Source organism: Geotrypetes seraphini, chromosome 19 (genome assembly GCF_902459505.1).
Source record: "Geotrypetes seraphini chromosome 19, aGeoSer1.1, whole genome shotgun sequence".
Lineage (NCBI taxonomy): Eukaryota > Metazoa > Chordata > Amphibia > Gymnophiona > Dermophiidae > Geotrypetes > Geotrypetes seraphini.
This window is the reverse complement of record NC_047102.1, coordinates 530,701-555,628: the sequence shown is the minus strand read 5'-3', so window position 1 is coordinate 555,628 and position 24,928 is coordinate 530,701. Positions and strand designations below refer to the sequence as shown.

The 24,928-nt window shown below is 39.6% G+C and overlaps 1 protein-coding gene across 3 annotated transcripts in view; it reads left to right on the top strand.

The window, feature by feature from the left end:
* Nucleotides 1-24,928, top strand: part of CSTF3 (cleavage stimulation factor subunit 3) — a 150,761-nt gene that overhangs the window by 59,876 nt on the left and 65,957 nt on the right. For 2 of the 3 annotated variants that reach the window (XM_033927844.1, XM_033927842.1), the window contains exon 4: nt 24,877-24,909. Coding sequence is in view for 1 of the 3 variants with exons in the window: in XM_033927842.1 (XP_033783733.1) it covers nt 24,877-24,909 (33 nt within the window). In the remaining 2 variants the exon portion in view is untranslated. Of the gene's footprint in view, nt 1-24,876; nt 24,910-24,928 lie in introns of those variants that run through there. The other variant, XM_033927843.1, reaches the window with a different exon arrangement.

The window sequence follows — 24,928 nt, the reverse complement described above, 5'->3', positions numbered from 1 at the left end:
TTTTATCTGCTATCATGTTTCTATTTATCCAATTCAGATCTCAAAACCACTTCAATTAGAGTTCATCTCAGTGCTATAAATGCTTTTCATGAACCAGTTGATGGTGAACTTCTCACTGCTCATCCTCTTGTGTTTAGATTCATGAAAGGACTTTTCAATGTCAAACCACCTCCAATGGTTTGGGATCTCAATGTGGTTCTTGCTGCATTAATGAAGCCTCCTTTTGAACCACTGGCTATGGCTCATCTCAAGTACCTTAATTGGAAGGTGGTCTTCCTTATCTCCCTTACTTCAGCTCGAAGAGTCAGTGAACTTCAAGCACTGGTAACAGATCCTCCTTTCACAATGTTTCACCATGAGAAGGTGGTGCTTTGCACCCACCCCAAGTTCCTTTCAAAAGTCATCACTGAATTCTACCTTAATCAATCTATTGTACTTCCAGTATTTTTTCCTAAGCCTCAATCTCATCCTGGGGAAACAGTTCTTCACACTTTGGACTGCAAAAGAGCATTGGCCTACTATTTACAGAACACTCAATCTCATAGATCATCTCCTCAACTTTTCATTTCCTTTGATCCTAACAAGTTGGGACATCCAGTATCCAAGGAAACGATTTCCACATGGTTGGCCTCTTGTATCTCTTTCTGTTATGCTCAGGTTGGGCTACAGCTGGGGAGTCACAGCCCATAAAGTCAGAACTATGACAGCTTTTCTTTGCTCTACTCCTATTGATGAAATCTGTAAAGCTGCTACTTCGTCCTCAGTTCACATATTCACATCACACTACTGTCTGGAATCTTGCTCCAGACGGTATGGTCACTTTGGCCAAGCAGTATTGCAAAATTAATTATCTCAATTGGTCAACTCTCTCTACATCCCATTCTAGTAAGCTATGAAGTCCCACATGTGAGAATATGCTGCCTATTTGTCCTAGGATAAAGCACAGTTACTTACCCTAACAGGTGTTATCCAGGGACAGCAAGCAGATATTCTCACAACCCATCCACCTCCCCTGGTTGGCTTCTTAGCTTGCTTAACGAACTGAGAAGCCACGAGCTACGTCGGGCGGGAAGGCGCTCGCGCATGAGCAGTGCAGGCTATTGCGAACTTTCTAAAAATCTTTAAAGTGGCGATGCACTTTTAAAGTATCCATACTGGGGCTCCATGGATGACGTCACCCACATGTGAGAATATCTGCTTGCTGTCCCTGGATAACAGCTGTTAGGGTAAGTAACTGTGCTATTTCAATATTTCCAACTTGGTTTAAAGTTATTTCATGATGCCTGATATTGTTTTAATCCAATATCTCAACTTCCATATCACTTGTTGCACCTGCAGATCCCACAATTCCTCAACAGTACATAAAACCTTTGACTCCATTCTTTCTTTTAAAAAAATTATAAACTGCTTTATTTATTTTATTTCCACTCTGATTCCTTTATGTATTTATATAGGTGTGGTACTACATGCAAGGTGTGACTTTTTGAGATTTTGGCATAATTTATTTTATCATTTTTGGTCAGCTGTTATGAATTTGCCATTTATGTTCTGTGTGTGAGACAGGTATTCTGTTAACATGATGTTTCTATGCAGCATTGTAGTAATTTGGCTTGTTAGGTTGTGTCTATAGTGGAGGGGGATTTGTGATTTATAAAATGACAGTTGTACAGAATATTGTTTCTTTTTATACTTTAATAAAATTATTTCAATGTGAAATCATAGGTGTTCGAGGCTTGCGCAGATAGGATCAGACACAGTTTGTGGGGGCGGGGCGGGACAATCTTTGTCCTTTTGTCATTCTCTAGGTGCTATTTTCACAAATATAAATATCATAAAATATATTACATTTTGTAATCATAGTTCTTGATATCAAAATATATTCTAAAAGTAAAACATACTCTGAAAAAATAAGTTAATCAAATTACTACTTGTGAAATAAGAAATTTAAGTAGTATAATATTTGCATGACATGCAATCTCTGTTAGGAGTTGGAGTTGGCACATTTTCACCGATTCAGATTCCAGTAACTCTAAAATTGCCTCTGACTCCGATTCCACAGCCCTAGTTTCATTATCATTCTTTCCAATGTAATACAAAATTCTTTCACATACCTTTGATGTACTCTCACAGACACATCCTACTCATCTACCATGATGAAATATACAAAATTCTTCCTTTCGCTGTGACCCAACAATGAAGAACAGTATGGCAGTCTAACTGCAGGTTCAGAAATGTCAATGTATGAGCTTCACAAGAACCAGCAGTCTTATTACTTTTCAATGAGCAAAGCTAAAAGAGGATATAAGCATGTTACAGTATTGGCAGTGAGAATTCTTCGTTTTGCTAAAAGAGGAGGCAACATTTCTCCCCTTTTAAAGTTTCATCATTGGCTGCCTATATGGTCTTACATTGAGTATAAAATTTTCATAATAACTCATAATGTACTCTACATTGGCATTCCCTCTTAGCTTCTGTGATCACTTTACATGCTTCAGCTAGAGCCTATCATAAAATGAGATTAAAAAACAACAACAAACTAACAAAAAATAAGAGGAGCAGCTGAAAAGGTCAACTTATATCAGGCATGGATGTACAAAAATACCATCCTGGGAGCCCAAACCAGATATATTCCACATTAGAAAGCCAAATAAGAACTAGAACTGTCAAATTGAAGTAAAGAGGCTTTTGAGCTCGAAGGGAAAAAAGTATAATGGAAGTACCTGACTGAAGATAATAAGAAACAGCACAAGGAATGACACAGCAAATGAGACTTTGAAAAGATGATTGCTTTGGAAGCAAAAATATAAAAACTTTTTATAAGGTATATTAGAAGCAAGAATTCAGTAGTAATGTAATGTAATTTATTTCTTATATACCGCTAAACTCCGTTAGGATTCTAAGCGGTTTACAGAAAATAGACAATAGGGTGCATTAAAATTATAAGTAAAATAGGTACTTAGAAATTCCCTTGCTGTCCCGAAGGCTCACAATCTAACTAAAGTACCTGGAAAAATGACAATTAGTAGAGTAATGAAGAAATAAAATAGAGATAGATGAGAAAAATAAGAAAATAAACATTCTAATAAGACTATAATGATCTAAAGGACTTTGAAAGGTTGAAAAAAGAGGGGAGATAGGAAATAGAAGCAGAAGGGAGAACCGTTGAAACTATAGAATTCTTGGGAAATTTAAATGAAATTTAAATAAGAAACAAAAACAAGTGGCAAAACAATGAGATTTAAAAATAAAATATAAACTAAAAAGAAAGTGAAAAAAAATGAAAACAAAACAGTCAAGACTAAAGTCCAGCTTGAAATGACTTCACTGCTTTGGCTGCGAAACTTCTCCAGATGTCATCCGATCCTTGTCAGCAAGCCGGAAGCCCCAAATCCAGTGTCTCCGGTCGTCAACTCGACTAAGACATTCACACTCTCCTCCTGCATGCCAAATTCGCTGAATCTGTCTCCTTTCATAGTAGAAACAGTTGGACCACTAGATAACTGAGGGATAAAGGGAGGACAAGGCCATAGACTAAATGAATTCTTTGTTTTGATCTTTATTGAGGAAAATATGGAAAGATAACCGTGCCAGAAATGGTATTTAATGGTGATGAATCAAAGAAACTGAAATAAACTTTTGTAAATATGGAAGATGTAATAGAACAATTTGACAAACTAAAAGGTAACAGATCACCTGGATCAGATGGTATAAATCCCAGAGTACTGAAAGAACTAAAATATGAACTTGCAGAGCTGTTATTAATATGTAATTTATTTTTATTAATAAGCATAGTTTGGAAGATTGAAGGATGGCCTATGTAACATCAACTTTTAAAAAGGGTTCCAAACTGACTCAGGAAATTTATAGACCAGTAAGCCTGACATCAAGGCCAGGTAAAATGGTGGAGACTATTATAACAAATAAAATTAGTGAGCATATACATAGGCATGGATTTATTTATTTTAAAATTATATATACCTCCTCCTACAACTAGGCGGTTTCAAAAATACAAACATAAAACATTCAAAATAAAGATCACAGAGCAAAATTTTAGAACAAATACTCAAATTAAACCCACTATACTACTGGAAAACCAGACACCTCACAGAAACCCCTTAACAAACAGCCGAGTTTTTAATAGTTTTTTTTAAATCACAGGGGAGACTAGAGAGTTGTGCGGGAACAGAAATCCCACCCGTCCCCACCAGGATCCTCTCCATCCCCACCCGTCCCTGCAAGGAATTACCTCAATCCCCGCCCAACCCCATAAAAAGCAGCAATTACTTCTGACAGGATCATCAATTCCAGTTTCTTTTGTGTTTCTGCTGCTGTTTTCCTTGTGGAATCTCTTGGGTGGAACCCTTTTTTTGTTTTCTATTCAGGTAATTAACTTATAAACCCCCTCTTTTACTAAGGCTGACGTGTCCATTATATTATATGGATGAACCCTGCTTCTAAAGCCTTCCATCCCCGTGGGAGTCCCATTGGCCAGAGGGGGGTCCCCGTGCGAGTCCCATGGGTTAGGGAGGGATTCCCGCGATCCCCGTTCCCGTGCAGACCTCTAGGGGAGACCAAAAGCCTGTTGGCTGGATACCATCAAGAATAACACAGGAATGAACATCAAGCAGTTGAAAGAAGTAGAAAACAGGGAAGCATGATGAGGACTGGCCTACAGAGTATCCAAGGGTCAGACACGACTGAATGGATAGTAGTAGTAGTTTTAAATCGTAACCAATCGGAATATAACCGTAGCTGTCCCATCAGTGAATTCCACAGCTTAATGCCTGCTATTCAAAAAGTAGTTGCTCTGGTTTCAGCATATCTTCCTCGCATCATCGGGTCAAATAACTATTGATTAATGGGATAAAGCTAATGTGGATTTAGCCAAGGGAAATCTTGCCTCACCAATCTACCACATTGTATATTTGGATTTTCAGAAGACATTTGACGAAGTACCTCGTGAACAATTCCTGAGGAAATGAAAGTCATGGAGCAGGAGGCAGTGTCCTGTTGCAGATTAAAAAACAGTAAAAAAATAGAAACTAGAGAGTGGGGTTAAATAGTTAATATTCCTAGTGGAGAAAGGTAAACACTAGGGTTAACTGCTGCTTTTTAACATTCATAAATTAACAATGAAGGGTCACCTGATATATGGAAAGACAAAGGATTTAGGGACATAAAAGCATATTCTGTGCACTGATATTAATTAGGGAATATTATCACCTATTACTATAAGTGTGATCTTGCCATTTAATGTAGTCATCCCATATTTTTAAGAATTTTAACTTCCATTAATATCTTGGTCTCACCTATTATGGGCCTGGTAGAGAAGGTTGCCACCCCAAGTTCTTGTACAGAATTATTCTAATGAATAAAAAGCTTAAATATAGTGCATATAACAAAAAATATATATATATTGTACTGTTTGTGGCATAATTTGATGTTAATAACAGCCCTTCTGCTAATCCAATAAAAGCAGAAAAGTATAGAACTTTCCATTCTGGACTGTAGCAGTAACTAGAATGAGTGTTAAAAGTAAAGGTGTCTCCAATGCCTCAGTTACAAGGTTTGCCATTTTTCTGTGTGGTATCAAAATTATATTGCAGTCTATTTTTCTGTCTTCCCTACTGTCATTGCTGAATCATGCTTGACTGTGATGGGGTAGAGTCTGGTTGTTCACACGATTGGTCTTCCATTAAATTAGCCTATTGCAGCAATTGCTGCACTTCTAATGGCGTAGTAACTTTAACAATTTTATTGGCAAGGACAATGGAAAGACCAAATGGGTAGTGCCAGTAATAACATACATTATACTCAGGCAACGAGTGATAATCTTGAATAACCTCTGTTTACAAAGTATTTAAGAGCTGATATATACCCTCAAAGAGCTCTTTCCTTGTCATCAGCAGCAGATGCATCCGGAGGTTTGTGGGTTATGACCTTTAGGTGGAGATAGAGAGAATCAAACTGAGCTCCGTCTTAAAGGATGGTAAGCTTCCTGGTCAGCCAGTATTCTGTTTCCAACAGGCAGATGGGTGGTCTTTCACAAACGCCTGGTTTCTTTTGTATTACACCTATTCATATTTTCTGCATGAGAGCTGCTGTATCCTGTTCATTTCCATTTTGTCTTTACCAGACCACTTCTGTGGGTAGTTGTCTGCTGATTAGTGGATATAGACAGAGAAACAAAATAGTTCCTCGTGATTCACCCTTTAAGGGTGGTCTTCCCTAATTTTTAGTGGGGGCCACTTCAGATCTAAAGGAGCTGAAGGAGAACCATACACTAATCAGTAGTGTTAAGGCCTCAACACTATTGATTAGTGTATGTCAATTACATCCACCACACCAGCCTGTCTTCAAACTTTTCATTGGGTGTATCCTCAAGGAGGTCGACATTTCAAAATATATTCTCTTTTGAAAAATGCCTTGACCAGGTTTCCTAAAATTCAGAGCAGATTGATTTTAAAGATTGCAAATTATCCATGCCAACTGCTAAGCAAATTGTTAAGAGATGTGACAAACATTATTTGAAATGTCTGTATTCAAATGCAAGAAGCCTAAGAAACAAGATGGGAGAGTTAAAATATATTGCACTAAATGAAAAGATAGATATAATAGGCATCTCTGAAACCTTGTGGAAGGAAGATAACCAATGGGACACTGGCATACCGGGGTACAAGTTATATCGTAGTGATATGATAGGGTGGATCAAATTGGCAGAGGTGTAGTGTTATATGAAGGAGGGCCTTGAATCAAACGGACTAAAAATTCTACAAGGGCAGAAACACCTTGGAATCCCTATAGCAGGGGTGTCACTCAATCACATTAAGGGGCCGAAATCCAAAACACAGGCTAAGTCGCGGGCCAGACCCCACCCAATCTCCACCCCAGACCATGCCCCCATAATAGTACTAATTGTAACACCATTTTTTCCATTCATTTTTCATATACACACACACAATATAATCTTATTAACAACACAATGATTAACCACAAAATTAAACTACACAAAGCACACTATGCTTCGCAACATTCATTCCTGCCAGAACACAGATAACCCCTATGCAAATACGGAACTGAAAACTAAAAGTACTAATATATACAAATGAAACCCTAAGATTCAAGACTCTGCATGCAGTACAACCCCCAGAGAAATAGAAACAAATGCATTTCTTCCTGAACAGTGCAAAATATAGACAGCAGATGAAAAATTTCAAAATTGACACAATTCAATCACTAAATTGAAAATAAAATCATTCCCCCCCTACCTTTGTTGTCTCCCTCCCTCCATGCTGTGCCTCAACTAGATGCCTCCCTCCGGTGGGTGTCGTCTTACCTTCTGGCTGGCTCCCGCCTGGCTGTGTTATGCGGCTCGTGGTGTGCGTTTTCATTACCACCCTCTGTGTTATCTTCTAGCTGGCTTTCTCTTCCTTACTGCCGCAGTATGCACAAAGCCGTGAGCGGTGGCTCCTCACACATCCCACACCTCATCTGAAAGCCTTCCCTCTGATGTTGCGATAGCAGAGGGAAGGTTTCTGGTTCAGGCGCGGGACACATGTAGGAGCCACCGCCCAAGGCTTTGTGCACGCTGCAGCAGTGAGGAGGAGGGAGCTGGCCAGAAGATAACACCGGGAGTGACAATGAAAACACCACATTACACCGCAGGCCGGATTCGGCTCGTGGGCCTTGAGTTTGACACCTATGCCCTATAGGTAGAAATTCTGTGTATAAAGGGGGAAAGGATAGTGATAGTGTATTACTGTCCACCTGACCAGGATGAACAGACAGATGCTGAAATGTTATCAGAAATTAGGGAGGTTAACAAATTGGGTAACATAGTTATAATGGGTAATTTCAATTACCCCAATATTGACTGGGTAAATGTATCATCAGAGCATGCTAGGAAGATAAAATTCCTTGATGAAATCAAGGACTGCTTTATGGAGCAGCTGGTTCACGAACCAACATGAGGTGAAGCAATACTAGATCTAGCTCTTAATGGAGCAGATGCATTGGTGAGGGAGGTAATGGTGCCGGGGCCGCTTGTTAACAGTGATCATAATATGATCACATTTGATATAATCCCTGGAATAAGTTTACACAGAAAATCCAATACAACTGCACTTAATTTTAAAAAAGGAGACTATGATAACAGGAGGAGAATGGTAAAAAGGAAACTTAAAAGTGCAGCTGCAGAGGTCAAAAATATATATCAGGCATGGATGTTATTTAAAAATTCTATCCTGGAAGCCGAGACTAGATATATTCCATGTATTAAAAAAGGAGGAAGGAAGACCAAATGGCAGTCGGCGTGGTTAGCGATTGAGGTGAAGGAAGCTATTAGAGCTAAAAGAGAATCCTTCAGAAAGTGGAAGAAGGATCCGACTGAAAATAATTGTAAGCAACACAAGGAATGTCAAGTGAAATGCAGGACGTTAATAAGGAAGTCGAACAGAGATCTTGAAAAGAAGATTGTGCTGGAAGCAAAACACACAATAAAAACTTTTTAAGGTATATTAAAAGCTAGAAGCCGGGAAGAGAATCAGTTGGACCGCTAGACGACCAAGACATGAAATGAGCTCTCAGGGAAGACAAGGACAGAGCGGAGAGATTAGATGAATTATTTGCCTCGGTTTTCATTGAGGAAGATGGGGAGATACCAGTGCCAGAAATTGTATTATCCCAGGACAAGCAGGCAGCATATTCTCACATGTGGGTGACGTCATCTACGGAGCCCCGCGCGGACAGCTTTTCAAGCAAACTTGATTGAAGATTCAAGTTTGCTGTGCTGCACCACGCATGTGTGCCTTCCTGCTCCACTAGAGGGCGCATCCCCTCCTTGTGGTCTCCAGTTCTATAGTTTCTGCGGAGCCAGAAAGTCCTGTTCTTGGTCACTCTGTTCCGACGTGCCTTCTAGCACTGCGGCTTTGTTGTTTTTTCAATAGAGTCGCTGTGCGTTGGTTTTTTGTTTTGTTCCTGCTTCTTTTGTGTTTGCGTAGTTTTGCAGTGGAGCTACCTTCGGTGTCGGCTTTGGTGTCGGCTTTGGCCTCGGCCTCGAAGCTCTCGGCTCCGGGTAAATCCCCTCTTCCTTCCTCAGGTTCGACACCAGCGAAGAAGCCATCCTTGGGGGCGCCGGCCGGGCATGGTGGGGGTACCTTGCCACTAGCCCCGGCTAAGCCCTCCAATCCTTCGTGGCATGCCTCCACCACGCGGCAATACTCGATGTCAAGGTCGTCCTCGGTGGAGTGCACTGCGGTGTCGGTACCCATTTTTCAGGACATGCTCCGTGCGATGATATCCTCGGAGCACTCCTCGGCGTTGGCCCACCTGCAACCGGCCTCGACCTCGCGTGCGCCGGACCAGCCTGAGCCTTGCGTCAAGGCCCCTCGGGGCAAGGTGTGCTGTTCCAGGTGTCTCTCTTCTTCCTCTGATTCCTCGCCCCGGGCCTCGAGGCGTTCCTCGCCCTCAGGGCGCCGGGAGGCGAAGCGCCGGTCAAAGCCTGCTTCAGTCCCATTCCGGCGGCTGGCTAAGCGTGCCCTGGATTCTCCCCCAAGACGAGGCCGTTCCCCAGCGGTGCGGGCCACGGGGCCTCTGCGGGTGTTGGAGTTGTCTCTCTCCAATCCCAAGTTGCTGCTGACTCCTCCTCGGTCCGGGGCTCCAGGCCGAGGTACTCGGACTTCTCCGAGGGAGTCTGAGGACCACTCCCCGAGCCGTCGTAGGTCTTCGGTGCCTCGCACCCCAGGGGTCTTCCCCGAGGGGTTCCTCAAGGCACCGTCGGTCCTCGACCCTGGCACGCTCCCTGGGTGCGGCGTCCTGGGGTTCAGAGCGTGGGGGTGCTGAGAGGGAGCCTCGCTATTCACGTCCTTGTCATACAAGGCAGTTAAGGCAGTATAGTAAGTTCTGAATAAATATACCCTCTCCCCCTCACCCCACAGTCCAGTAGCAGACAGGCTTGAGTGCTTGTGGAGATTGTCTGATCATACAAAAAAAATAAAAATGTAAGTTAAGCAAGGCAAAGTCAGACAAAAGTCTCTAATTGCCTTCTCTTTGTAGCACTGGAATGAAATGGAAAATGTATTTACATTGGCATGATATACAGGCCTCCTTCACAGACAGAACTGGACAGAGATTTAATAGTAGAAATTCAGAATATAGCTGTAAAAGGGAAAGTATTACTAATAGGTGATTTTAACATGCCAGATGTTGATTAGGGTATCCCTACAGTGGGGTCTTCTAGAAGTAGAGAGATCCTGAATTCTCTACAAGGTGAACTGTTCTAGCAGTTGGTAATGGAACCCTACTGGACTTAGTGCTTACAAATGGGGAAAGTGTTTCTGATGTTACAAGTTTCAAGTTTATTAGGATTTTATATACCGCCTATCAAGGTTATCTAAGCAGTTTTTACAATCAGGTACTCAAGCATTTTCCCTCTCTGTCCCGGTGGGCTCACAATCTAGCTGATGTACCTGGGTGATCATCTGGCATCCATTGATCACCACATGGTGTGGTTTAATATTAAGACAGGTGTAAAGAGGCTCATTCAAAAGTAAAGGTTTCAAATTTTTTTTTTTAAACTAACTTTGTTCAGATGGGGTTACCGTATATACTCGAATAAGAGTCAATATAAGTCAATATAAGTTGAGACCCCCATTTTCCCCCAAAAAAGAAGGAAAAATGGTTGACTCAAATATAAGTCGGGTGGCTTAATATTCAAGTGCCCTGCCAGGATCTGCACCTAGCTCCTCCTCCCTCCCAGGCTCTGCACCCTGTCCATCTTATCTCCTCTGCCACTGGAATTCCTGGTGATCCAGAGGTGTAGCGGGCGCTGCTAACCCGGTTGGTCGATGCTGTGAGTTCCGGCTTCAGCTGCTGAGTGGTACTGAACGGGAGCATGCTTTGGCACTGCTGGTTGGCGCTAAACGGCTTCCTGAATGGCTCTCGTGAATTCTTGCGGTTGTTCTCATCTAGTTGGTGCAAGCTCCCTTCAAGTCATGTGACACTTGTCATCTGAAGTACCTATCCTGGGAGATCTTGTTTTTGGTGATGGCCACTAAGCTATAGTGGCTGATTCACTTTTCCCAAATTTCACCACCACAGAGCAGTTCTGCTTGTGCATCCAAAATCCTTCCCAAGGTAGCGTCAGAGTTCCATCTTAACCAGTTAACTGTTAAGCCAACATTTTTTTTTATGGCTGCATTAGTAGCCCACCTGATATCAACTTCTATAGTCCATACATTCACTTCTCACTACTGCCTAGAACAAGACTCCTAATTTTACTGCTGGTTTGGTCAGATAGTCCTTCAGAATTTAGAATTCAGGTCCACTCCCCTAGGTCCTTTTGTTTCTTAGTCCAGTTCTCTGTTAAGTCTTGCTTGTTGAAAGCCTTCTCTCATTTTATTATTTCCGACAGCCTGGTAGCTAGGGATTCTCATCCTACTTGCCTTTGAAGAAAGTGAAATTACTCACCTATACAGGTGCTCTCTGAAGACAGAAGGATGAATATCCGCACTGCACTACCCACCCACATCCCCTTGGAGTTCTATTCTGTCATCTATTTTATTAGATTGGCTTGGTCCCACGTGATAGTAGTGAGAGGCATGTGTGTGCACAGTGCGCTGCCCTCAAAGTTGCTGGAAAGTGATTCCTGTGCAGGACTCCATCTGATAAAATCATCCATCAGTGTTCTTGGAGAACATCTGCTACAGGTGAGTAATTTCATTTGCCTGTCAGATGTTGCCATGGAATTTTAATACCATCTTAATTAGAATCAGAATGATGAGGTTAGGGAAAGTTCAAAACCTGTAAACATTTATATTTTTTCAAGAAAAAGAGAGAAGCAATGGAAAATTAATGTTTAAGTTCATTGACAGCGCAATGAAAATTATTTTAAAACAATTTTTTTAGAGTTCCTTCTTAAATATTTTTGCACAACCTTTTTGTTCAACAATTTTCACACACATTAGGCTTCTGGGTTTTTTTGGTTGTTTTTTTTTTTCAAACATACTGAAGCTGTGTGTGCTATTTGAGATTTATTTAGAAACATGATGGCACATCCAGTCTGCTCATCCGCAGTGATCATTATCTCTTCTTTCTAAGAGATCCCACTTGCCTGTCCCACGCTTTCTTGAATTCAGACACAGACTCTGTTTCCACCACTTCTTCAGAAAGACTGTTCCACACATCTACGACCCTTTCTGTAAAAAAGTATTTTCTTAGATTACTCCTGAGCCTATCACCTCTTAGCTTCATCCTATGCCCTCTCATTTCAGAGCTTCCTTTCAAATGAAAGAGACTTGATTCATGCACATTTACGCCATGTAGGTATTTAAATGTCTCTTTCATATCTTCCCTCTCCTGCCTTTCCTCCAAGGTATACATATTGAGATCTTTAAGTCTGTCCCCATATGCCTTATGACGAAGACCACCTTTATGAAGGTGTAATGTTCTAAAGAGAAGGGACTCTGACTTTACAAAATAAAAAAGTAAAAGGGGCAAAAGTAAAAACATAAATTACAGAACAATTTTTTTTTCTTATGTATTTTGTTTTTATTTATACATTTTAAAAGGCAAAAACAAGCATCAATAAACATGAGTACAGATCAAAGAATATAAGGTAATATTTCCTAATGGATCACCATTAAGAAAACTAAATATTATTTAGTCCACAATAAAATATGGGGCCAAAGAAACAGAAATTCTTAAGGATATTTTAAAAATTCTAAGGTAGCAGCATAGGAGACAATACTAGCATCTGGTTCGAGTTATCCTGCAGAAGAGGACTCAGATCTACCTATGACTCCAACACCTTCCCTAGTTTCTTTAAACTCTAGCAGTTGCTTTGGTTCAAAGAAATTTTCCCACTAATTGAAACACAACACATGGCCAAAGTGCCAAGAAATCCTTTCTCCTTTTCTTTGACACCTGTGAAATATCAGGAAACAAACTTAAGTAGAACCAAAGAACTGTTCATTTATATGTCTGAAATAAGTGCATAGTATAAGATCCCTATCATACTCCAGAGCAAACATCATGATGAGAGTACTTTGCTCAATAATAACTTCCAAAGAATTCTCTAAAAAGTTAGTGTGATTCATCTCTGCAGAAACAACTCCAGCAACTTCTATCTTTTAGTGAGATATTGTGCTCCCAAAATGGGTGGCATACTTTCAGATAAAAAGAATTCAAGTGATAGCTTTTTCTATAGCATGGTTAGATTAGTTTTCAAAGGTAATCCTGCTTCAGATCAGAGTGGATTTAGATGGAATCAATTCGTCATGAATATATTTCCACACCATTTCCACCACTGACAATATTGGAGAACTAGGAAAGTTTAAGAATCTCAATTTTTTTCCTCAGATTCTCCTTATATTCCATCTTCTTGAAAATAAAAGATTTTTCAATTTTAAGCTCTAGTTTCAGTTGTACCAACTGTTCTTCATGTTTCTCTAATCTCTCACCTTCCATAATCACACCTTAGCACAAAAATTGCCTTTTTAAGGTTAGATTCAATTACCATAATAGCTTGCCATAGGACTTCCATATTAACAACTGCAGGATTAACTTTTAATTTCCCCATAAACCAAATTGTTACCTTGAGAATCCTCTCTTCCACTCCCTTCCTAACATATTACAGATCTTCTTGCTTCAGCCATTAACCCATCACTTAGTTGCTGCACAGCTGGTCCTCCATGGATGACTGCCAAAAACTCCTCTCTGGAAAGCATACTATCAGCCACTTCTGCTTGGATAGTGCTTCTGAATTGAGGGAGATCCTCCCTCTGATCTGGGCTCAATGAAGCTCAGTCAGCACTAAGGTTCAACGAAGTATTCAGCATTCCTCCCGAAACCGGCACAGTCTCTGTCGCTTGTCAGGTCATCACTTCTGGAATGGTTGTCAGCACCAAGTCCTTGACACCACTGATGGCGGAGGACAAACCCATGGAGTACCTTTCTGTGTTCCCTTAACAGAAACAGCTAAGGTAAGCAGTTGCCATTAAAACAGTTTCCACACAGGAGAGAGCTCTGATCAAGCATCTGGATCGGTAGCATGGAATATGGCTACTCCTTGGATTTTGGCCAGGTACTAGTGACCTGGATTGGCCACCGTGAGAATGGGCTACTGGGCTTGATGGACCATTGTCTGACCCAGTAAGGCTATTTTTATGTTCTTATAATTCCATCTAAGCCTCAGCTTTCCTGCTATCTTTTTTTTATTTAACCAGGCATTTCATGAATAATCTAAGTGCTTTGAAAATGAGCCCCATAGTCAGAAATCCACTTTCCCCTGATCCTCCTATGTTTACATCTTCATTTCTCTTCCTCTTCCGTGCTGGGCAAACTTCTTGACACCATTGGCCCCACTGGAGGAATAGTTTCTTCCAAATGTTAGTTTCCCTTGTACTAGAGTCCATTGTTAAGAGTTCACTGTACGGTTAATGTGGGAATTAGCATGCGCTGATGATTAGAGCATGGCCATACTAACAACAAAACAATATGACATAGTGCTGCTAATTTCTTCAGTACCTGCATAATGTTCAGTGGGGTGAACTGCCTTGTATTTAACACACTGTAAAAGGGTAATTTTAACTATTCTATAAGGGTGCATGTTAAATGCAAAGTGATCTTAAGAAATTGGAAAACAGCATCTAAATAGTAGATAAAATTTAATGTGGAAGAATAACCTAAATCAAACTTACCAGATGCTAGGGTCCATCTTGGGGGTCAGCGCCCAAGAAAAAGATCTAGGTGTCATTGTAGATACTGCGCTAAAACTTTCCGCCCAATGTGTGGAGGTGACAAAAAAAACAAACAATGCTAAGAATTATTAGAAAAGGAATGGTAAAGCCAATAATGTTATAATGCCTCTGTATCACTGCATGGAGTGACCTCAGAAGAATATAAGAATAGCCTTACTGTGTCAGACCAATGATCCATTCAGCCCAGTAGCCCATTTTCACGGTGGCCTATCCAGGTCACCGGTACCTGGCCAAAACCCAAGGAGTAGCAACATTCCATGCTACTGATCCAGGGCTTGCCCCATATCTTTCTCAATAACAGACTATGGAATTTTCCTCCAGGAAATTGTCCAAACCTTTCTTAAAACCAGCTATGTTAACCACTCTTACTGCAACCTCTGGCAACGTGTTCCAGAGGTTATTCTCTGAGTGAAAAAATATTTCCCCTAGTCTTTGCAATTTTTGACGGAGTAAAAAAAAAAAAATCGATCCACTTGTACCCGTTCTACACCACTCAGGATTTTGTAGACTTAAATCAGCTGTCTCTTTTTCAAGCTGAAGAGCCCTAACCTTTTTAGTCTTTCCTCATACAAGAGGAGTTCCATCCCCCTTTTATTATCTTTGCTCTTTTCTGAATCTTTTCTAGTGCCGCTTTATATTTCTTGAGATAAGGTGACCAGGATTGCATGTAATACTGAAGATGAGGTCGCACCAAGGAGTGATACAGAAGCATTACAACAGTCCTAGTCTTGTTAACCATCCCTTTTTAAATTAATCCTAGCATCTTGTTTGCTTTTTTGGCCACTGTCGCACATTGGGCGGAAGATTTCATTGTATTGTCTACAATGGCACCTGGGGGTTTTTATGGATGCTAAACCCCAAGGTGGACCCTAGTATGTGATAACTATGATTTGGGTTATTCTTTCCAATGTGTATCACTTTGCATTTGTCTATATTAAATTTCATCTGCCATTTGGATGCCTAGTCTTCCAATTTCTAAGGTCTGCCTGCCATTTTTCACAGTCTGCATACTTTTTAACAACTTTGAAATGTTTAGTGTCATTGCAAATATAATCACCTCATTCATCATTCCAATTTCCATAACAAATTCCTAATTCATGACTGAACATTGCCTCCTATCCCATGACTCTTTAATATTCTTAGGAGCCTCTCGTGAGGAACTTTATCAAAAGTTTTCTGAAAATCTAGATACACTACATCAACCGGCTCACCTTTATCCATATGTTTATTCACACCTTCAAAGAAGTCAAGCAAATTGGTGAGGCATGATCTCCCTTGGCTGAACCCATGCTGACTGTCCCATTAAATCATGCTTGTCTATGTGTTCCATGATTTTATTTTTTATAATTGTTTTCATTATTTTACCCAGCACTGAAGTCAGACTTACCGATATGTAATTTCCCAGATCTCCCTTGGAACCCTTTTTAAAAATCAGCATAACATTGACTGCCTTCCAATCTTCAGGTAATATAATCGATCTTTAAGACTCCTGAAGCAGGAGATCTTCAGAATGAAATGATCTTAAAAAAGGGGAAATCCTAGTCATCCATTTTATACTTATATCTTCTTGTAGAAACCATGTAACTGATAAAAGAAGCGTCCTTAGTTTTTTTTTCACTATTTCTACTTCTGAAGAAAGCAGCACTGTTTTACTCCTTTTTTTCCCAGTTTCCTTGTGAAAAGAACTGTTATAGAATACAAATGATGTTTCTTCACAAAGGTATAAGAAAATTATCTCTATGAAGTTGTAGTGAATTGGAATGAGTATAGATTTTTATAGACCTATGAAGATTAACTGAGGTCTTTTTCTCCACTTATATTTTTGTTTGAAAAATTGGGTTTTGAGGGATTCTAGATAAATTGGCAAGTGCTGCTTTGGTTGGATTTGTTATATTTGTGTATATATTTGTTATATATAGTATGTATTTGTTATATTTTTATGTGAATTTTATGAATATGCTTTATTTCCTGTGTTTGAAAGAGGTTATTGAAGTCACCTGTTACGATAATGCTGCCCAGTTTGCCAACTTTCCGAAGCTCTGAAAACATTTCATCTGTCTGTTCAATCTGTCCCAGGGGACGGTAGTATAATCCTACCTGTATATTCCTTCCCTTCATACATGTAATTTTATCCATATGGATTCTACACTGCTATCTGTCATGCAGAATGTTTATTTTGATTGAATCAATTCCTTCTTTAATATATAGTGCCACCCCTCCCCCCCCCCGCCTCCAATTTGATCTACTCTATTCTTGCGATATAATTTATACCCAGGTAAGAGTGTCCCATTGATTGTCCTCCTTCCACCAGTTCTCTGAGATGCCTATTATATCTACTTCATCATTCAGTGCTATATACTCTAACTCTCCTATTTTATTTTTTAGACTTCTGGCATTTGTATACAGACACTTCAAATTGTGTTGTTTTTTTTTTTTTTTTTGTATCTACAGCTTGCTGAGAAGATGACAGGGATAATTTGAGCCTTTACAGTGCCTTCCTCTTAAACACTCCTGGATTTTTTTTTCACCATTATTGAAATCTCTCTATTGGGACTCCCCAAATAACTTGTTTCAATAGTATCCTTCAAGGATTCTCCACACCAAACCATCCACTCCTGGGCAACTGTCAGCTTCACCCCCCACCCCACCCCCATCTCAGTTTAAAAGATGTTCTATTTCCTTTTTAAATGTTAGCACCAGCAGCCTGGTTCCATCCCGGTTAAGGTGGAGTCCAACTTTTCGGAACAAGTTCCCCCTTTCCCAGAAGACTGCCCAGTTCCTAACAAATCTAAATCCCTCATCCCTGTACCATCGTCTCAACTACATATTGAGACTTCAGAGCTCAACCTGCCTCAACCCACCTTAACCGCAAAGGTGGGGGCTTAGCCATAATTTATCATAACAATTTAATTAAGACCAGTGGCTTGTCTACCGGAAACGAAGCTCTCGAATATCTGCACGTCAAACTTAACTTTAATCTCAAAATTGACCTTCTCTTACTTTATATTCCCCCTCCCATAGGACAAAATAATTTATCTCTTCTCCAAAACCTAATTTTTGATTTCTGTTCCGCTACAAACTATCCTTTGATATTAGGAGATTTTAATATTCACTTCGATGAAATAACTAATCCAACTACCAAAGACATATTAACTCACATCGAGATGTTAAATTTACAAACAATAATTCAGGACCCAACGCATTCTGCTAATCATACTTTGGACATGATTCTCGCTACCAAATCTCAAATCCTCACTTATTTGGTCCCGAATATTTCACCCGTGTCCTGGTCTGATCATTACTTTATTTCATGCAATATCTATTCACATAAGGGCTCACTTATACAAACAGCTTTAGAACATAAAAAGATTTCATTTCATGATTATTCTAAACTAGAACTATCCGATGTTCTCCTTTCATTTAATCCGCTCTCTCCAGCCCTCAACACTGACTCGCTGGAAGAGTAACTGCTAACTTGGAATTCAACCTTACTATCTTTTCTAGACAATAAAGTTCCATTAATCTCCAAATCAATTCCCCTCCGCAAATTATCGAATCCCTGGTACACTAATGAACTTTCCCTTCTTAAAAAACAATTACGGTCACTGGAAAGGAAATGGCGCCATACTAAATCTGACTTAAACCTAAAACGCTACAAAGAATATGCCTCTCTACAAAATGAAAATCAACTGTGCCAAACGGAGTTATTATTCAAAAAAAATATCTAAAGCAAAAAATCCATCTATTTTATATTGCTCCTATGACCCATAGAGATAATAGTAAACAAAAGACTCAACTCACGGCCCAAGAACTGGCCGATTACTTGTGTAAAAAAATTAGTAACATCCGCAATACATTTGATTCTACCACATCAGGGAACTCAACCAACAGTTCCAAAATCGAATACTTACCTACAGCCAAATGCGCCAAGTTCAAGATTCCTACCCTAACAAATATTGAAGCCCTCTTCAAAAAAGTCAATATAAAAGGATCCAGTTCTGAAACCATCCCCCCGTTCTTTCTTAAAAATTCTTCTCTTGCTTCGGCCCATTCATTCACTCCCTTATGCTAAAAAGCCTACTTATAAGTTACGGTTCCGCAATCCTGGAAAACTGCAATAATCACCCCAATACCAAAAGACCACAAAATCAGTCTGGACGAAGTATCAAATTATCGTCCCATTGCCAATATGCCTTTCCTAGCCAAATTAACGGAAAGGCTGGTATTTGAACAACTCTCCGATTTTGTCGAATCCACAAACGTACTTCACCCGAATCAGATGGGATTCAGGAAATATCATAACACAGAATACTCACTGTTAGGATTGATAACGAATACACATTATTATCTAGATCATCATAAATCCATAATTCTTTTTTCATTAGACTTGTCTGCTGCTTTTGACACAATTGATCATGATCTACTACTTAAAAAATTAAAATCCATAGGTGTTGCAGATCAAGTTTTAGACTGGTTCATCTCATTTCTTACCAGCCGTTCATCCATGGTTAGATACAATGATATATATGTTCTCTAAAGCTTACTCCTTAACTTATGGTATCCCTCAAGGTTCTATTCTCTCCCCTTTATTGTTTAATATTTTCCTATCTCCGCTACTGAGCATTTGCCAATCAATAGGCTTCACCACATACTCATACGCTGACGATATTCAACTCTTACATCCATTAAACCCAGAGAACATAGAGGAAATACACGAAATCAATAAGAAACTAGAGACAATAAAAAATTGGCTCTGCTCTAACAAGCTAGCCTTAAACATCCAAAAAACAAAATCACTGCTTTTCCCATGGAAAAAAGACATACATTTGAGCATCCTATTTTCTCTTAACAATATCCACATAGAGTCAGTGACCTCCTTAAAAATATTAGGCGTTGTCATCGATGATAAACTCTCGTTCCATGATCACATAAGTAATACAGTTAAACAATGTTTTTTCAAATTACGTATGATACGTTCGATTTCAAAATTTCTCAAGCCCAGATCTATCAATATATTAATCCACTCTCTGGTCATTGCCAAGCTCGATTACTGCAACTCTTTACTAATCAATATTACGCAGAAGGAAAAAAGACGCCTTCAAATAATACAAAACACTGCGGTTAAACTCATACATAATGGAAAAAAATACGATCATGTCACCCCCTTATTGATTAACTCCCATTGGCTCCCAATTAGCCATCGTATTACTTTCAAAATATTACTTCTAACATACAAAACCTTAACTTTTAAAGAACCTCTATTTATTAACCGAATGCTTATCCCCCACAACACTTCCCAGTCTCTTCGATCGACAGCCCAATATCTCCTAACTGTTCCTTCTTTAAAAATTATTGGCACCAGTAATGGCCCCCCAATTATGGAACGCTCTTTCCCAATATATCAGAGAAGAAAAAGACCTCAGTCAATTCAAAAAACTACTAAAAAGTTATCTTTTTAAAGATGCATTCAATCTCTAGCTTTTTTCCTATTAGACGCAGACATTAGGGCTCAGTTTTATTACCCCATCCTATTGTTTCATTCCTTGTTTTGTCTCTTTTCTTAAGCAGTGATGATGTAACTTTACCCTTCTATCCTTCTCGTTTCATGTATGTCTTAATAGTATTAGTTTTAAGTTATTTTGACTACTTATATAAATCTGTTCTATGAAGTTGTAAATCGCTTAGTAACTGGAATAAGCGATTCATCAAATATAAATAAAAACTTGAAACTTGAGTGGAACTGGGAACATTTCTGAAAATGCTTCCCTGAAGGATCTGGATTTTAGCTTTCTATCTAAGAGCCTAAATTTGGCTTCCAGAACCCCCCCCCTCCCACATTTTCCTATTTCATTGGTACCTACATGTACCAAATCAGCTGACTTCTCCTTTGTGTATTGTGTTCAGTTCTGGTCACCTTATCTCAAAAAAGATATAACGAACTAGAAAAGGTTCAAAGAAGAGCGACCAAAATGATAAAGGGGATGGAACTCCACTCGTATGAGGAAAGACTAAAGAGGTTAGGGCTCTTCAGCTTGGAAAAGAGATGGCTGAGGGGAGATATGAATGAAGTCTACAAAATCCTGAGTGGTGTAAAATGTGTACAAGTGGATTGATTTTTTGAGTGGATCAATTTTTCACTTAAAAATGACAAAGACTAGGGGACACTCAATGAAGTTACAGGGAAATATTTTTTCACTCAGAGAATAGTTAAGCTCTGGAATGCATTGCTAATGTAGCTGGTTTTAAAGAAAGGTTTGGACAAATTCCTGGAGGTAAAGTCCATAGTGTGCAGTTGAGAAAGACATGAGGGAAAGCCACTGTGTGCCCTGAATTGGTAGCATGGAATGTTGGTACTATTTAGGTTTTTGCCAGGTACTTGTTGGTAACTGTGAAGATGGGATACTGGGTTAGATGGAACATTGGTCTAACCCAGTAGGGCTATTCTTATATTTCTGTCATAATCGTACATGAGGACAGAGCATGAGAATGGCCAGAGCTGGACCCCCAATTACTCATATGGGCTATACAGAATACTGCAAGTTATGCATGTTTTTGCTGCATTTACAGTAGGTTCTGAGTTACATGAGATCTATGGTTGGTGCAGCAGTCACACTAATACTGGATTATTCTAGTATTCTATATTAGAATCTGGGTGCTGGGATGCCATTATAGAGTAGGCTCTCAGCTTGCAGTATCAGGTCGCATAGAATATGATGCCTACTAAGTGTATTGTATGAACACAACCCCAGCAATTAATGCAGAAGTAGTTAATTTTTGTGACTCATGCAAAGCAACTAAAATATTTTCTGCATCTGAATAAAATGCTCCCTTAGTTGGGGAACTACCATCATGTAATATGCACCCGATTACTCAGTCCAAATGGCAAATCTACTGATGGCTCACATGGAGCTCTTTGGATGCCCAGTAATATCAGTCATACCTTCATTTTTTTGTATAGTGACAAAAGTATACACATGTGGATGCATGGAGTCCATGGTTTTTCAAATGGGAAAAATTCAGAAAGTAAGTTTAGGTTTATCACTGTTACTAATATATAACACAGGGGTTTCCGAGGTTAATAATAGAACAGAAAGGGAATGCCAACAGTGATAGAACAGTAAAAAGCATTCGCAGCATAACAGATATCATACAAAACTGGAGATTAAAGATACAAAATTCCATTCAGTCATATAATACAGAACAGTTTGCCAATTCAGCATTTACATTATCTCCCATCAAGTGGCAAAGCTAACCTAAACAGATACATCTTAAGGACAAACCTAAATTTTGGAAAGGATAGTTCAAGGCAGAGACTTAGTGGGAGGGAATGTTGAGTGTCCTGTAATATGTTTCAAGTTTCAAGTTTATTAATATATTTGATGAATCGCTTAATAGAATTACTAAGCGATGTACAAAATCAAAATAGAGAATAATATAAAGAAACAAACATTTTAACAATGTACTTTCATAGAATGCAAACATGAGTCGGGAAGGAAAGAGTAAAAGTTACAATTTTCAATTTATGGTAGAAAAAATGGAAAAAACAAAAGGGTAGGGGGTAGTTGAACCACAGCATGATTTAAAATCTCACTAAAAATTTAAATATTAAAAGCATCTTTAAATAGATAAGATTTTAAAAGCTTTTTGAATATTGTGACGTCTTTTTCGTTTCTAATATATTGTGGCAGGGCATTCTACCATTGAGGTCCCATCACAGAGAACATGTCAGATCTTCTTGTTCCTATAATTTTCAGAGAGGGAACTGTAAGGAGATTTTGACCAGATGAACGGAGTGGGCGTTGAGTACTGTGTGGTATTAATAATCTAGATATAAATTGAGGTTCATTGAAGGCTAGAGTTTTAAAGATAAGCAACATTGTTTTAAAAGTGATCCTATGGCCAATTGGAAGCCAATGGGCGTGAGGTGAGTATATTGAGTTATGGAGGGATCCTTTTAGACAAAAGTTAAGATATGATGAAGGTATAGGCAGCCAATGGTTTTGAATGGAAAGAGGAGTAACATGATCATATTTCCTGTTTTGTGTGAAAATCCACAAAAAAGCAGTATTATGTATTGATTTTAAATAACGTAATAGAATGCAGGTAAGTCTGTTATAGATAATGTTACAATTGTCTAAATGTGATATTAGAGTGGTATAAAAGTCATTTGTTTTTCAGTGGAAACATAGCCTAAAACAGAGTTTCTCAACATACGGTAAGGGTACACAAGCCACTTGTTGGGGGTATGCGGCACTGCGCATGTCTCCTGCCACCCTTCTTCCTTAATTTCCCCGATCACTGGGGATCCCATGCCCTCCTACCTACCAGCCCCCCTCCACTGAAGCGCCGCCGCTGATGGGGATCCCATGCCCTCCTTCCTGCATTCCCCCCTCCGCCGAAGCTGACCCGAAAAGGCTTCCCTCTGATGTCAGAGCTGACATTGGAGGAAAGCTGTGTCAGCAGGAGATCCCAGTTATCTCCTTCAGAGCTGCTCCTTCTGACCTTCAGCCCCACGGATGTGTTGCGGGTAGTGGCTTTTGCACGCTGCACGTGGTTGACCTGGAAGCCTCTCTGACATCAGAGGGAAGTCTTGTGGGTTAGCCACATGCAGCATGTAAGAGCCACTGCCTGCAATGCATCCCTGTGCAGTTGAAGGCAGGAGCAGCCCAGCTGGACAACCCTGAAGGGAGTGAGCACATTGTAGCAAGTAAGGAAGAGAGGGGACATGATCTTGGGACAAAGGAAGAAAGGAGGGGGTGGATTTGTGACAAAGGCAGGGAGGGGAGCATGAACTCGGGACACAAGAAGGAAGGGGGCATGAACAGGGACACAAAAGGTAGGTAGGAAAGCAGCACTAGCGAGAGAATTATTGGGCATGAGTGTGTGAGTAAAAGAAAGAGATAGTGCACATGGGGATCCAAAGAAATGAAAATTGGGCAGAGAGAGTTAGAGATGCATGGGGAAGAGAAGGATGAGAGGAAGAAATGTTGGATATGGTGGTAGAGAGAGAGAGCAGAGGGACAGATTGAAGGGGATGCAAGGGGGAGGAATGTTGGATATAGTGATGGAAGGAGAGATGTGGCATGGTGCTGGAGAGGGGTGATAGGAGAAATGGGCATGGGGCTGTTGGGCAGTGGTGAAAAATGCTGCACATGATCCGGGGGATGAGAGAGGAAGAAATTGATGTGTTAGTAGAAGGAATGGGAGTGATGCACCCTAGATCTCTCTTTCCCCATTCCCTTTGCATTAAGGGAAGGAATGAGAGAAAGACAGATGGACAGGGAGAGAGAGAGAGGGAGACATGTTGCCAATAGGGGTGGAGGAGAGAGGAAGAAAAGTTGGACTCATGGAGGGACAGAGAGAGATGTTGGTTGAGGAGAGGAAGCGTGCAGAAGTCAGAAAGAAATAAATATTGGATGCACAGTTGGAAGGAAGTGCAACCAGAGGCTCGTGAAATCATCAGACAACAAAGGTAGAAAAATGATTTTATGATCAATTTAATGATCGAAATGTGTCAGTTTTGAGATTTTATAAATGCTGTCTATATTTTGCACTATATTTGTCTATTTTTCTATAGTTGTTATTGAGGTAACATTGCATATTTTAAAGTCATCTGCCTTGACCTCTTTGAAAACAAATCAAATATAAATGATAATTTACATTTCTCTATGTACAGTGTGCTTTGTATTTTTTTAAAATTTTGTGGTCACCATTATAAGATTATATTGTTTGTATATGAAAAATAAATGGAAGAAATTGCATTACAATTAGTACTATGGGGGTGGGCCAGGGGCGGAGCTTGGGCGGGGGTACTTGGTTGATATTTGTTAGACTTAGGGGGGTACTTGGCTTGAAGAAGTTGAGAAACACTGGCCTAAAGAGAGCATATTTGGAATCTCTATAAAGATTTTTTTTTTTTTTTCCATTTAGTACAATTTATCAGCAAGCATTTTTTGGATACCATTCAAAGAAGATAGCACTTCAGTAATTTATAAACATCTTGCTGCATATGAAATGACCGATTTTTCGAATGAAGATTATTATACAAAGAAAAATAGAGAAACAGACTTCTCTTGTTATCTTTTCAAATATCTGGATTCTTTTTTTTTTATATCTACAGATAAAAGCTAAAAATTATGATAAAGTAGAGAAGGTAAGTTGTCATCTTTAAA